At 38.8% G+C, this 15,706-nt stretch overlaps 1 protein-coding gene across 3 annotated transcripts in view; it reads right to left on the bottom strand.

Moving 5' to 3' along the window:
- GTF2A1L (general transcription factor IIA subunit 1 like) overlaps nt 1-15,706 on the bottom strand; it is a 58,609-nt gene that overhangs the window by 2,097 nt on the left and 40,806 nt on the right. For 2 of the 3 annotated variants that reach the window (XM_040993705.1, XM_040993708.1), the window contains 2 exons: nt 11,305-11,565; nt 10,110-10,199 (listed from right to left, as the gene is read on the bottom strand). In XM_040993705.1, the coding sequence (XP_040849639.1) occupies nt 10,110-10,199; nt 11,305-11,565 (351 nt within the window). Of the gene's footprint in view, nt 1-9,501; nt 9,548-10,109; nt 10,200-11,304; nt 11,566-15,706 lie in introns of those variants that run through there. The other variant, XM_040993707.1, reaches the window with a different exon arrangement.

Raw genomic sequence — 15,706 nt, 5'->3', positions numbered from 1 at the left:
CAAAGATACTGTCATACTCCAACAAATACCAAGAACTCTCAGGGAACCATGACCTCACCTAAAGAGAGTAAAACGGTGCCAGAAACCAAATGTCAAAGAACTGAAATGTTCATATATGCTGGAAGATTACAAAATCACTGTTTTAATAAACCATGATGAACTACAAGAGAATAAAGATGCTGGGAACAGAATAGAGAAGGGAGGTGGGGAAATGTTGAATAGATGCTAAATTAGAGTTAGACAAGAGTTAAATTGCTGGTATTAGGATGCACAACAAGATGACTATAATTTTAACATACTGCTGTTCTTTTACTTTAAAAAAACAGCTAAAAAATAGGATTCGGGTGGTTTCAACACTTTAAAAATTACATATTTTAAGAAAGAAATTTATATACACTAACCAGATATTACACAAGATACACATGTATCAAAATATCACTTAGTACTCTACACATACATCAACAATTTTTAATAAAACAAAATCTCTAAATCTAATGCCTAATACAACATAAACACTATGTAGAGAGTTGGTATCAACAGTTGGGAAAAATCACAATGGGAAAAAAGCATGCACATGTTCACAGCAGAGAAAATATTTTCCCAAATATTTTCTTTTGTTAAGATTTATTTATTTATATTGGAAAGTCAGGTATACATAGAGGAGGAAAGACAGAGAGGAAGATTTTCCATCCCCAAGTGACTGCAATGGCCAGTACTGCTCTGATCTGAAACCAGGGGCCAGGAACCTCCTCCGGTCTCCGACAGGGTCCCAAAGCTTTGGCCTGTTCTCGATTGCTTCCCCAGGCCACAAGCAGAGAGCTGGATGGAAAGTGGATCTGCTGGGATTAGAACTGGCACCCATATGGGATCCTGACACACTCAGGGCGAGGACCTTAGCCACTATGCCATGCCGCCATGCCCTCCCAAATATTTGCCATCTGCACTTGTTGGAGCCATGGAAGCAGAACTACGGGTATGATTACGCATGCTTTATTATATTACATATGTAAAAGTAACATGCATGTGCAAAAGAATGCGGGGGGAAAACCCTGCCTTTGAAGAGTTTATACTTTAATGGTGAGGGTAGGAGGAACAAAAGCCTAACACATAAGTAAATAAACTAGAACAAGAAAAGTAAGTTCACAAATATGGAGAAGGGATGCCAAGCTTTCAAAGGATAGTCAGGTGGGCTTGACTCTTTATAGACCCAAGACCTTCCAGGCAAAGGGAATAGAACTTAAAGTACCTGAGGAAGTGCAATAATGGACTGTTTAAAAAAAAAAAAAAAAACAGCCAAGAGTCAATATGTCTGCAAAGGAGTAAACAAGGAGGGAGTAGCTAGCTTTACTGGGAACAGAAAATAATTCACTGTAAGGATCCAAAGCACTGAGCAAGGTCAGAAGATACATCTTACAACCTGTTAGATTCTGCTGGCTGTTTTTCAGATTCAATAAATCAGCTTATATACTGACCAAAACAATTTCTACCTTCAAGGGAGGAAAAAACCGTAAGATGATTGCTACCTCTGGGTAAACTGCAAGAGTTTATTTAAAAGCTTCCACAATACATGAGCTGAGATCAGGGGTAAAATTTAAACAGAGTTGTTAGCTGTAAATAGTCAAATCCAGGAAGAGAAGTCATAACTAATATTTAGATGCATTTGTGAAACACAAGAAACACAAAGAGTAAACTCCTAGTTAAGAAAAATTCTTAATAATAAAATTTTTCTGATATGACCTTCAAAGTTTAACTTGCATGTATCTTAAAAAGCCCCTGAAAACACAATAATGATAATAGAAACCTTTATTCAGCATAGGTGATACAATATGACCAGAATCAGATTAATAGCAGCTTAATCAACTGACCACATTTTTCTCTATAAACACAATAGTTTGGGACCACTGTTGTGACACAACACGCTAAGTGGTCTCCTGTCAAGCTAACTTTACAAATGAGCACTGGATCAAGTCCTGGATGCTCCATTTCTAATCCAGGCCCTGGGAAAGCAGCAGAAGATGGCCCAAGTGACTCAGTCCCTGCCAAGAGCACCAAAGAAGGGACAGAGAGTTACTTTTCACCTGTTAGTTCATTACTCAAATGGCTGCAACAGCCAAATATGAGCCAGGCCAAAGCCAGGAGCCAGGAATTCTACCCTGGTCTCTTTTCATGAATGCCATGCTCCAAAGATTTTGGATCGTCATGCACTTCCTTACCAGGTGAATTAGCAGGAATGCTAGCTGGAAGACAGAGAAGAAGGGGCTCAAACTGGCACTACATATGGAATGTCAGCATTTTAACCAGCAACTTAACTTACTGCATCGCAGCGCTGATCCCTATTTCCAAACTTGTTAGACACAAATACAATTAGACAAGAAGAAAATAGTCAATTAAATTAAGAACAGATAAAATAAGTAGAGGTGGAAAGATGAAATAAATTTTCAAGTGCAATTGCAGGGTTTCTCCAAGTCCAAGATAATTGAAACATACTAAACAAGAATTATTTGATGCAAAAGTAATACGAAGAAATTCAAAGTTTCCATGCACATAAGCAATGATTAGAAGATAGAGAGAAGAAATCCATTTCCCACGGTTATAGAAGAGAGAAAATAGCTGGGAGTAAATATGAGGAATGGTTGACCTATTGGCAACATCAAATATTTTCTACCCCTTGAAATATTTTTCTGACTAGGATACACTAGAAAACAATTATTTAGGCACTCGCTGGTTTCTTCTGCTGATTTGTCTTGTTTCACTCTCAATTTTATTGCTTCCCAGGACTTTCACATCTGCTTATATTCACTCTTGGTGTTTAAAGTCATGACAACAGGATCACTTACCCTCTGGTCTCCTCTGTTTCCTGAACGCACATTCTCTTACTTCTGGTCCTTTCAACTCACTGTTCCCTCGCTATGAATGCTTATACCTAGGTACTCTGGTGCTTCGTTCCCTCACAGCCTTCTGACCCGAACTCTATCACCCTCTCAGAAACACCTCTTCTGAAAGCTGCATCTAAAATGGAAACCTATTTCTCCCCAAAACAGTACTTAAAAATCAAATTCCATGAATTTTAAGATGTGTTGGTGAAAATGCTATCAGGGTTTTATTTCAAATAATACAATCTAATCTTGAAGTTAATATGAATTTTTTTTTAAATCCAGAAAAAATTCGGCAGCAGAACATCAGTGACTAGGCAATAGCCCTACCAGATATTAATTCAATAATTAAATCAATGTAGTAATTCTGGCTATGGAAAAATAAAGCGGTAGAACAAAAGAGAAAAAGTGGAAGTAGCTCTACACAGGGAAATGAACTAGATGACAAAGAAGTCTTCTCATTTATTGAAAATAGGCTTTCCGATAAATGCTAGAAAAAATGTGTAATGACTTAGAAAAAATAACGATTGAAAACCATGTCACATTTTATATCAATATAATCTGTGGCTGGATGAGGACCTTAACATAGCTGGTCTTTGAACGGCAGGGCAAATGGCAACTAGGTAAGAAGTCTCTGTGACTATCTCCACAGAGGCTCCAATACCAACAGCTACCCATACACCAAGCCTTATTCACAAAGGCTAAGGAGGCTAGAAAGGTGGTGACAGAACAGAGTAGAGAAGGAAGAACAGACACAATGCTGCCACCAATGGCCCAGGAATTACAACTTGTACCTCACCTGCTCCAGTCCAAGAATGTCATCTTATCCTAAAAAGTTAAGAAGGTGAGATGAAGACCCTCATCAGTACCTACAGCAGAGTTACACAATCCTTGCTGGCTCTAAGTGCAGCCTAGAAAGACATGCTTGCATACTAGCATGGCAGATTGAGCGCCACATATCCAGCTGGGCCCAACAAAACAGCGGCCCAGGATCCAGACCCATTCAGGACTCTTCACTGAGGCAGAGTGTGAGGCCAGGACAGCTAATACAGATGGGCCCTCAAACAGTAGAAACACAGAGGCCCAATCCAACAGACATGGAGACCATTACTCTTCACCACTGCATCTACTCCCCAAACACTTGGCTGGGGTCCCATTTACTTGCCTAATCTCACCACAAAGTCTTAGAGTTCCCTGGGTAATGGGGATAAGAGTTCAGAGTTGGGGGCTGGGAATGCAATACAAGGTCAATCAGTACATCTGGCCAGGTGAAGGGATACAACATTTCCTTCCCATACACATAGTAGTCAGAAGTGTTCTACCATGCCCATCTCAGGTATCAAACTAGACTCTTGCTTCACCCACCTGTGGTGGCCAGAATTCCATGGCTTTACCAAGTATACACGCTTGGAGCTCAGGTGTATGTCTTAGATGTTCCATCTAGCACAGCAACCCACTACAAACTGGGAGAATCACAATGAGGTCTTCATACTAACTTCAAACTTACTGGGATCCCTGGCCCATAGGATTTTGTATGACAAAGGAAAAAATTAGCATAGAGAGATGATTGACAAAATAGGAAAAAAATACTTACAAACTATACATCCAGAATATATAAGAAGCTCAAGATGCTATAACAAGCAACAAAACAATGCAGTTAAGAAATGGGTAAATCGGGCCTGGCGCGATGGCGCAGTGGTTAAGGTCCTCGCCTTGCATGCCAGGGATCCCATATGGGCGCCGGTTCTAATCCCAGCAGCTCCACTTCCCACCCAGCTCCCTGCCTGTGGCCTGGGACAGGCAGTCGAGGATGGCCCAAAGCCTTGGGACCCTGCATCCGCGTGGGAGGCCTGGAAGAGAGTCCTGGCTTCGGATTGGCATAGCACCAGCCGTTGTGCTCACTTGGGGAGTGAATCATCGGAAGCAAGATCTTCCTCTCTGTCTCTCCTCTCTGTATATCCGCCTTTCCAATAAAAATAAAATAAAATCTTAAAAAAAAAGAAATGGGTAAATGATACTAATAGTTACTTTAATAGAAAATTAGAAAATAGTTACCATTAATAGAAAAATAAATGGCCAACATATGAAAAAAATGCTCAGTTACTAGCAATCAGGGAAATGCAAATAAAAACCACAATAAGGTATTATTTCATTCCAGTTATAATGGCTATTATTCAAATATCAAAAATAGGGTCCAGAGCAATGGCTCAGTGGCTAAATCTTTGCCTTGCACATGCCAGGATCCCAGTTCATGTCCCAATTGATCCATTCCCCATTCAACTCCCTGCTTGTGGCGGGGTAAAGCAGTAGAAGATGGTCCAAAGGCTTGGGACACTGCACCTGCATGGGAGACCCAGAAAAAGCTCCAAGCTCCTGACTTCAATCAACTCATCTCTGGTAACTATGGCCACCTGGGGAGTGAACCAGTAGATGGAAAGTCTTTCTTCGTGTTTCTCCTTTTCTTTCTACAAATCTGCCTGATAAAAATAAATAAATCATTTTTAAAAATCAAAAATAAGAAATGTTGACAAAATTATGGAGAAAGGGGTACTCTAATACAATGGAGATACGAAATAGAACAACCATTATGGAAAACAGTATGGAGATTCCACAACAAACTAAAAGTAGATCTATCATAGAACCAGCTTTTCAGTTCCTGAGATTATATCCAAAGGAAGTGAAATCATCATAGAAGGGACCACTGTATGGCAGCTAAATATACAACAGAATACACATTGAACTAACTTAGATGTCCATCAACTAATGACTGAAGATAAAGAAAATGAGTTATATATATACACATAATGGGATATTAGTCAACTCATAAAAAAGAATAGTGATTTAATTTTTAATCATATATATGAACCTTTACTCAAAAAAAAAATACAGGAAGCAAGCAACTATGCTACATACCTAAAAGACAAATCTACCTATGAACAAATTTGCCAGATTTCTAAATAAACATACATTTAAAAATAGCCTCTTACTCTACTACACTATGCCATTTTAGCTTAGAACATTTTCATCTCTAGTAAGAGGTTTCACTTTACCATTAACCTTCTGTATAACATCCTTATTATTTCAATCTTTAAACTAATATTAGATACCCTCCAGATCTCTAAACTAATACATCCATACCATTCAAATAATTCTGATCTAGTATGTAGGCTAATGACCTTCATTTAGCCCCTTTTCACTAAAAATGTCAACAGTTTCAAAGTTTTCCCCCAATTCTTAACATACAATATTTAAAAACAAATTTGATGTGCCCACTTAAGGATCTTTTCCTCATGTTCACCTGAAGAGAGCCTGATTATCAGGTGCCGTGGTGAAAATCACTTTTGGTCAACACTATTGGGAGTTCTGTGACACTCCCATATTTTATTTCCCAATTCTTTCTCCAGATTAGGGAAATTTTCCACTATTATTTTGTTGAGCAGATTTTTAAACCCAGCTTCTCTTTTTGCACCTTCTTATATTTAGCCTTTTAATACTGAATACCTTTAAGACTTATTCATTTCTATTGGAAAAGCAGATACACAGAGAGGAGAGACAGAGAGGAAGATCCTCTGCCTGATGGTTCAGCAGCCAAAACGGCTGCAGCCAAGGCAACCCCAAGGCGCCAATATGGGATCCCAGAGTGCTCAAGGCAAGGGCTTCAGCCTGGAGGCTATCATACTGGGCCTTCAATACTTCCCTTAAGTTTGGCTCAGGTCCTCTTACAGGAACTTAATTCTCAAATGCTTTTCTTAGTTTGACTCAGGTTCCCTTCCAGCTTTTTGTTTCATCATTGTGGCAAGCAATAGCCTCCAATTCTGAGATTATTTCTTCTGTCTCACTCATACTATTATGGAGACTTTCCACTGAATTTTTAATTTGTGCCACTGTGTCCTTCATTTCTAATAATCCTGCTTGATTTTATTTCAGCATTACCATTTCCTTGTGACATAGTCCTTAAATTCCTTGAATGCCTGTATGTGCTTCTCATTGTTAAGAAGTTTTATAAAAAGTTTTTTTAAGTTCTTTATCCCCCATTTCCTCAATGTATTCCTCATTTAACTCTGAGGTTGGCAAAGGCTTTTGCAGGGGAATCTTCAGGAATATTCATTGTGCCTATGTCTCTTCCACAGATCTACAGTTCAATTGTACAGATTGCAGTTGGTACACACGATTCTTTGTTTGCAGTCACTTGTGCCACTCCCTCCAGCGAGTTTCAGGTCTGGGCTCTTGTGTTAGACTTCCCCTACTCTCTCTGTAGCCCCAACTCCTAGATCACCAGTCTCAAACTCCTGTGATCCAATGCTGAGGCTGCACCACTCTCTGTACAATCTTTCTCCCACTTCCTACTCAAGCAATCCCCAGGATTAGGGAGACACCAGGTATTCTAAATAACTAGGTTGTTGGTGGTGCTGATATTGCCAGAACCTGCTGGCAGTCAGGTCGGAGGACCACGTGGACCTATTTTGACCTGTAGGATGCCACATCTAGTATTATTTTCCCTGTGGAACCAGTGCAATGCACTGAGCTGTAAGTGAGTTTGCTCCCAATTCAGCACATGCGCAGCTCACTGTTATCCCTCCAGTCTCATAGCCTTCACCACACTGTACAAAGTGGCGTCTGTAGTGCCACTGTTGGAGTTCTGGATCTGCTGGCCATTAGGTCTGGGGGGCTTTCCGGACCTATCTTAGGTGGAACCTGTACGAGGTCACATCAGTGAAATGCACTGAGCCAGCATTAGAACTGGCACACATATGTGATCCCCGGGGGGTACAAGGTGAAGACTTTAGCCACTAGGCTATGGCACCAGGCCCTTCCTTGAACTTTTTAAAGACCCATCATAGAGCAACCATTTTGGAAAACAGTCTAATAGCTCCTTAAACCAGGAATTCAATTTTTAGCAGGTACCTACCAAAACCAATGAAGACACATGGTCACACAAAAAGTGACACATGAATGCTAATAACAGCATCTGTCAAAGGACCAGTGATAGGGTTCGGACCATGCTACTCCACAGCATGGCATCCTGGCATCGCAGAAATCAGCCCAAGTTCTCACAGACCTTCCCCGTGCCTGTCTCCCTGATGAAGAAGATGCAGAAGGGCTCTCTAACCTTCCTCTAAGTAGTCACAAAACCTTCACTCCAGAGCTTCCCACCCTCCACCTAGAGAACAGTCATGTCTTTATCTCTGAAATCAAAGAGACACAGGAAATAACCTTGCCAGGCTTCTCGCAGTTTATCACCGTTAGATCACATTTTTCCTTCCTATCATACTTCCTTCATGTCAGAAAAAAAAAATTCCCTTGTTTTTTTGTATCTTCATTTCTAAAAAGAAAAAAAAAGTCTCATGGCACATGGAACATAATTTAAATAAAGGTGCATGCTTTCTTCTTGCTAACCTACATTGCATAACAGGGGCCTCATATATTAGCTTAATGATGACAGTGCAGAAGTTACTCCGTCTCCCAGGCCACAGAAGCAACCCAAGGACCTATCAGCAAACAAAGGAAAAAAGTGAAATGTGGCTCTTTAACAGAATATTTGGCAAAAAATAAATAAATAAATAAAATCCTAACACATGTTCCAACATGAATGAATCTGGAAAATAAAAACTGTGTTAAGTGAAAACAAAAACAACAACTAAGGCCACTCACAAAACATCATGTGCTATGCGACTCTCTTCATTTGGAATTCTAGAATGGAGAAATTTAGAGAAACAGAATGTAGACCAGTAGCTCCTTAGGCCTAAAGACTGAGGGTAAGGAAAATGGAGAGATACAGGAGTGAGAACTAAAGGATATAGAGTTTATTTTTGAGGTGATAAAAATGTTCTAAAAGTGACTATGATAATAATTGCACATATCCATGAATATACCAAAACCATTTTTTAAGGATTTTTCTTTTAATTGGAAAGGCAGAGAGAAAAGAGAGACAGAGAGAAAGCTCCTCCATTTGTTAGAGTACTCCACAAGTGGCCACAACAGCAGGAGCCAAGCCAGTCCAAAGCCAGGAGCCAGGAACTTCCCATTGGCCTCCCATTCAGGTGCAGGTCCCAAGGCCATGGGCCATCCTCCACTGCCCTCCCAGACCACAAACAGGGAGCTGGATAGGAAGTGAAGCAGCTGGAACACAAACCAACACCCATATGGGATCCCAAAGGGTACAAGGTGAGGACTTTGGCCACTAGGCTATCACATAGGGCCTGAATATACCAAAAATTCAAGTGCAGACTTTAGGTGAGTTGTATATGACAGTCATACTTCAAAGCTGTTTTTTAAAAAGATGTCATTATTTATGAATTAAAGAAAAAACCTAGACCATTCTATTACATAGTCACAGCCATAAGTATTTTTTTAAAATAACAAAAGCATTAGTGCCTTTTAATGCTGAAGTTAAATTGCTACTATTAAATCAATAAGGACCTTCAGCTAAGCACTCAGTCCTACCTGCCATACTTGGTCTAGGTTCTGATTACTTTATGTCTGTACTATCCTGCCTTTTCCAAATCAGTGAATAGTTTTTTATTAGACTCAATTTCTCAAATACCCTCTCAGAAATCTACTGTCCTTTAAACTAAATGTGCATTTCTGCTACCAGCAATCTGGATATTCTCTTCTGCTCCCTCCTCTGCTTTCCAACTCAGTTTCATTTCCTAGTACAGCCAATGAGAGACTTCCTTCAAAACAAATCAGTCTTTTCACTTTCTCTCAATCGTTTGTTTCTCTAACTCTCATCAGTGTATCCCAGCTATCTGTGCCTGACAAATTATTTAAGCCCCATTTCAAATATTCACATCACCAGTGAAGAATTTATGGAGAACTTCAACCATATGATTTTTTTTCTATTTCCTAGCTATACTCAGGACTACTGTTTTTGCCACGTATTTAAGCATTTGATTTATGTATCACTCATCATTTGATTTATGTGTCACATATTCCAGCAGCTGATTTACCTACCATATCATTGTTTATCATTCCATTATTCTATGGATGCATCTTGCTTCAGTAAGTGTCACCTCCTTATTATAAGGGCTATTGCTTTTTTGGTATCAATAAGATCATACGGCAAAGTGCTAATTCCAAAATATAACCTCCAAACTTCAAGAATTAGAGTTAAACAGCTGTTTCAAAATTCATTTAACTGTGGACCATTACTCACCATCATATTTGCCGTGATTTTACATATATTTCTACTAAAGGCAGTTAATAAGCCGAAGGTCCAATAGGTGAATACAGTACCTTATCATACTGACAGACAATTACATTATCCGTATCAAACAGGTCTGGCACATCCTGCTCACTAACATCATCTCCAGAATTTAAAGAATCCTAAAGATGAAAGATGATCACATTAAGAAATTTTATGATGCTTCAAATTTTCACGAGATACAAGCCTGCAGAAATAAGGAAACTAGCAGAGGCAGAATGGTACCGTATTAAAAGTCAAATGCCCTGGGTTTGAATCCCAGCTTGACAACTTAAAATTACTGACTTCGGCCAAGTTACTAAAATTCCCCGTTTCTCAGTTTTTTCATCATCAAATAAGGATAGCATTGAAATGCACAGGTAGTAAGGCAGTTGATGTCACATATACAAGATCTCCAATGGCTACATTCCACTCAAATTTTACTGCTTTTACTAGAATTAGAGCATATACTACATGCTCCTACCAAGGCTGCCATCTTTAACCTCTTCTACAAGCACCTAAACTTCCCACCATCTCTACTAAGACAAATAGCGTAAGGAGTTGTGGTGCTGCTTGAGATGCATATCGCAAGGCTAGTTCCAGTCTCAGTCACTCCTCTTCCTTCTCTGTTTCCTATTACTGCTCCTGGGAAGACACTGCCACCTGTCTGAGAAACTCAGAAGGCATTCCAGGCTCCTGTCTTTGACCTGGCCTAGATCCCGCTATTGCGCACGTTTCTGTCAAAAGCAGCAGTTGATAGATCTGTCTCTGTCTCTCAAATAAAAACAAATAGAAAGTGAAGACAGTAAAGCATTTAGGAATAAAAAAATTAGGACTTATTTGTATATTGAGATTCAAACTTTTAATCTTGAACTGTAATTCAAACCAGCATTAAGTATTTAAAAATAAATTTCTATATTTGCTGGTCTCTTTTTCTCTTGAGATATTTAATTAGAGTGTCAGACAGAGGAAAAGATAGAGAGTATCTCCTATCTTGTAGTTCATTCCCCAAATATCTACAACATCCGGGGCTGGCCCAGACCAAAGGAAGGAGTCGGGAACTCGATCCGGGTTTCCGACATAGGTGGCACGGACTCAACTGCTTCAGCATGACCTGCTGCCTTTCAGGGTGTGCCTTAAAAAGGCTGAAGAGAGGATTAGTCTTAATAACTATTCCTCTTGGTTTTGAAACATACTAAACTACACATGCTACAAATGAACAAAAACCTCTGGTCAAAAGATACTCACCTCTTCCACAATGGCTATTTGAAAGTCTTCATTCTCACTGCTATTTGCGGTTGAATCTTCATTTGATATACTGTCAGCTTCTTCTTCAAGTACTTTCAGATCTCCTACATCAATAATCCCTGGAAATTCACTCTCCTCTACATCTCTTGTGCTTTCCAGTTCTTCATTGGAAGATGTATCATCAGTCCCATCTATTTGAATTATTTCATTAGTATCTTCATCAGCTGCCTGAATATTGAAATCCACTTGAGAAACAGACTCCTAAAAAGAGAAAGGCAATAAAGTTCTTCAAATCAAACAAGTTCTATAAAACACTGCAGCAGAACTTATTTGGCAAACCATCCACAAGCAGTCTTATAAAACATATTCCTGCCTTATTTACTAATTTTGAGTATCTCCTAGTTGTGAATTTTAAAATATATCCAGCATTTACTAAGAAATGTAGGACTAAGTCATGATAAAGTAAATCTGTCTACAATCATACATGCACAACAAATGAGTTCACTGCTTTCACATAACACAGACCAATCTTTTTATAAACTATTTTAGATTTATACACATCTGTTGGGTTTGAGCCATTTGACTCTAAACATTAACTCAATAAAAATGGAAAAGATAAGTAGCCTCATGTCTAATAAACAAATAAAAGGGTACACTAGATGGCATAAATTAACCACAGAAAGACAAACATGACTGCCTTTAGATGGGTGTACCTAAAATAGAGAAATTCATAAAAACAAAATAAACTAAATGTTACCAGGGGCCTAGAGGAAAAGAAAAATAGTTATTATTTCTGTTTGAGGTGATGCAAATTACTGGAAATGAGGAGTGATGATAATCTCACAACATTATGACAATACCCTGTATCACTGAATTGTATACTTAAAATGGCTAGAAAGGGGGCTGGTGTTTTGGTACAGCAAGTTAAGCCATTGCTTGCAATGCTAATGTCCCATATAGGCACTGGTTGGAGTCCTGGCTGCAACAGATCTGATTTAACTTCCTATTGAAGCACCCAGGAAAGTAAAAGTTGGCCCAAGTACTTGGCCCCTGTTGCCCATGTGTGAGACCTGAACAAAGTTCTTGGCTCTCTTGACTCTAACCTGGTCAAGCCCCAGCCATTATACCTATTTGGAGAGTAAACCAATAAATGGAAGACATCTCTTCCCTCCTAGCCCACTCTCTCTATTTGCCTTTTAAGTAATAAGCAGACCCTTAAAAACAAACAACAACAACACCTTAAAATGGTAATCTCCTATTAGTGTTTTTACCATAGCACGAGTAAAAAATCACAAAATGAAATTTAATAATCACCTCTGGCTACATAAGTCATCATTTTCATTTCTTAAAGCTAACATATGATCACCTGATAAGCATTTTGTGAGCCTCTTCTAATTTAAGTTTATTTGCAACACCCAACAGCCACACTCAAGATACTGCTGCTAACCAAGATGACAAAGACAAAAGACAAGTCTGATTATGAGGACTACACTTGTCACTTCCACCACTATACACTCCTCTCTAGCTCCCCCATTCATTATTCATGAAACCAGTTAAGTTTCTAGCTTCTTAACATCACATGCTATTTAATGTTTTTATATATATTTTTAGTATATTCACAAAATTTATAGCAGAAGTTCACAACCTTTTTGGAGAAGTCAAAAATCTTGTAGGAAGCTGGTAAAAGTTCCAGATGTGCACTAGTGGAGCAAACAGTACCACTCATCATGTTGGAAGTATACATACAGGTTAACACATAGATTGCATGTTTGACAGATTATTTCAGCTTTAAGAATGGGAAACTGGGAAAAGAACATGCAGTTTGCCAGGCACAAATAATCTTGACAATATAACTCATCTCAAGGAATCAATTCAAGACACAATTTTAATATCTGAAAATATTGAACTTATCATTTGAGTGGAAAACTGCCCTTTTGGGATGCCGTCATATGAATATTTTCTAAAAATGTATCCCCAAATAATCCTACAAAGAAAACTTCGGACTAATAAGCCAAAACTGTGCAAATTTACATGCAATTAACTTTCACTACATTGAAGACAGATTTCCTTCACAGATGGAACATACGGAATATCACACTTGAGTAAACATTGATGGCCATGTGCTGAAAAATAGAAGTAAGTCTAAATTGTAGAAATAATTTTGCTATCCCCAAAATACAGAAATCTTGGATGCTAGAATACTCCCTATGGTATAAAAGCTAAAAAGATTCTGTGGTCATCCACACTAAAAATAAGATAAAAACCACAAATGTCCTTGGATCCATTAAATATATCGGGTCACAGAGCATTCAATAAGCCTGAAACCCAAGCAGACTGTTCCACAGAGAAACTGAGGGATATATCTTTCTACCAGAATACTAAAACAGGAGCCAGCACTGTGGCATGGTGGATGAAGCTGCCACCATGTGATGCCTGCAGCCCATGTGGGTACTAGTTCAAGTCCTGGCTACTTCACTTCTGATCCCAGCTCCCTGCTCGTGTTTCATGGACAGCAATGAAAGATGGACCAAGTGATTAAGCCCCTGAACCCACATATGAAACTCTGAGGAAGCTCGCAGCTCCTCGCTTTGGACTGGCCCAACTCCAATCACTGCAGTCATCTGAGCAAGGAATCAATGAATGAAAGCTTGCTCGCTCACTCGCTTGCTCTCTCTTTTATCCTCCCTCTCTCACTCTATCCCACCCCCATCTCTTTCAAATAGATTGATAAAACTTTTCTTTTGGTTAAAAGACTAGAGTGAATCATATTTACAAGTATAAGTACTATTTACCTAAGCTTGTTAAACATAACAGATAATTAAAAACAGACAAACATAGAGGGATCAAAAATCAATCAAAGTAATCAAAAAACAAGACTCATCATGCTGAGATTGATATATTACATGATCTTATGAGAAAGATGAACATGCATGAAAAAATCAAGTATACTCAAAGAAAAACTAAAAATCAAATAGAAATTCCAGAAACAAAAACCATGATGTCAGAGTCAAAATTTCATCTAAAACAACAATCAGTATATGTGACACATCCAAGGAAAGAATCAAAAGCACACCATAAAAAGAAAAAAGAGTACTCAGAAGTCATCTAACAAGTACCTTAATGACTACTGTACATTAAACAATATGGCCTAGACATCCTAACTAAAGGATAAAATGGCAAGACTAGATAAATTAGCAAGACCCAACCATATTCTGTGTACTAAAAGCCATTTAACCATAATGACAGAGATAGATTGTGTGATACTAAACTTTCTACCATTGCCTAATCTGCCATGCCATGGCACACTTAAATAGCAGAATGTTAAACTTACAACTGTTACTAAAGGACTATACTACTATAATACTATGGGGAAAGATAAATGGAGGGAATAGGGAGGAAGAAAATAACAACAATAAGATTTTTTTTAAAAAGTAAATGAACACAGGTGGATATTGTACCACACCAAGTTGAGTTGATGCTTGGGACACAAACAACTCATATTAGTGCCTGCTTCAAGTTTCAGCTACTCCGTTCTTGTGATTCAGCTTCTTAGATGAAATAGATGGTAGCTAAAGTACTTAGCTTCTTGGCCTCCCCATAGAGGAGACCTGCTTATTATTGGCATATGAAGAATGAACCTATGGATGGAAGATAAATCAATTGATCAAGCTTCCTGATCCAGCCATCCATCTCCCTGTCTCTTATTCTCTGCCCTTAAAATATGTAAGTCATTTTTAAAAGGCTAACAGAAACACTGTGTCCAAACATCAACAAAATAAAGCTAAAATAGTTATAATCATATTAATAAGTATGAAGTTCAGAAAAGATAATTCCACGTGGGCACCAGTTTGGGTCCCAACTGTACCACTTCCAACCCAGTTCTCTGCTTACAGCCTGGAAAAGCATTGGAAGATCTTTGGTATGCTAACCCCATTTGGCAGACCCAAAAGAAGTTCCTGGTTCCCAGATACAGATACAGATGAGATCAGCTCCAGCTATTGCAGACATTTGGGAAATGTACCAGTGGACCAAAGACCTTCTCTCTCTCTCCTTCTGTTTCCATAAAATCTGACATTCAAATAAAAATAAAAAGAATTTAAAAAAAAATAATTTCCCTGGCATCAAACAGAGCCCTGTACTCTCATGGGATATACTCATTTAGCATGAATCATCACCAGCCTTATGCAGACCTGGAGTGAAACCCAGGGACTCTAGAATTCATAACTGTAAGACCCAGGGGTGATTCAGCTTAATGGCACCCTAGGAAAATCAAGAATTTTGTACCACCTATACAAAAATCTTGGGCAGACAGTGGGTAATCACAGAATTTGAGGGGGACTCATGTATGGCTGATAAAAACCCTACACTGTGTAACTCCTAAGAGTTCCTGTTCCCAGGACAC

The sequence above is a fragment of the Ochotona curzoniae genome, unplaced genomic scaffold (genome assembly GCF_017591425.1).
Source record: "Ochotona curzoniae isolate NIBS_2020 unplaced genomic scaffold, NIBS_Ocur_1.0 contig_883, whole genome shotgun sequence".
Taxonomy (NCBI): Eukaryota; Metazoa; Chordata; class Mammalia; order Lagomorpha; family Ochotonidae; genus Ochotona; species Ochotona curzoniae.
This window is presented reverse-complemented; position numbering and strand designations above follow the sequence as displayed.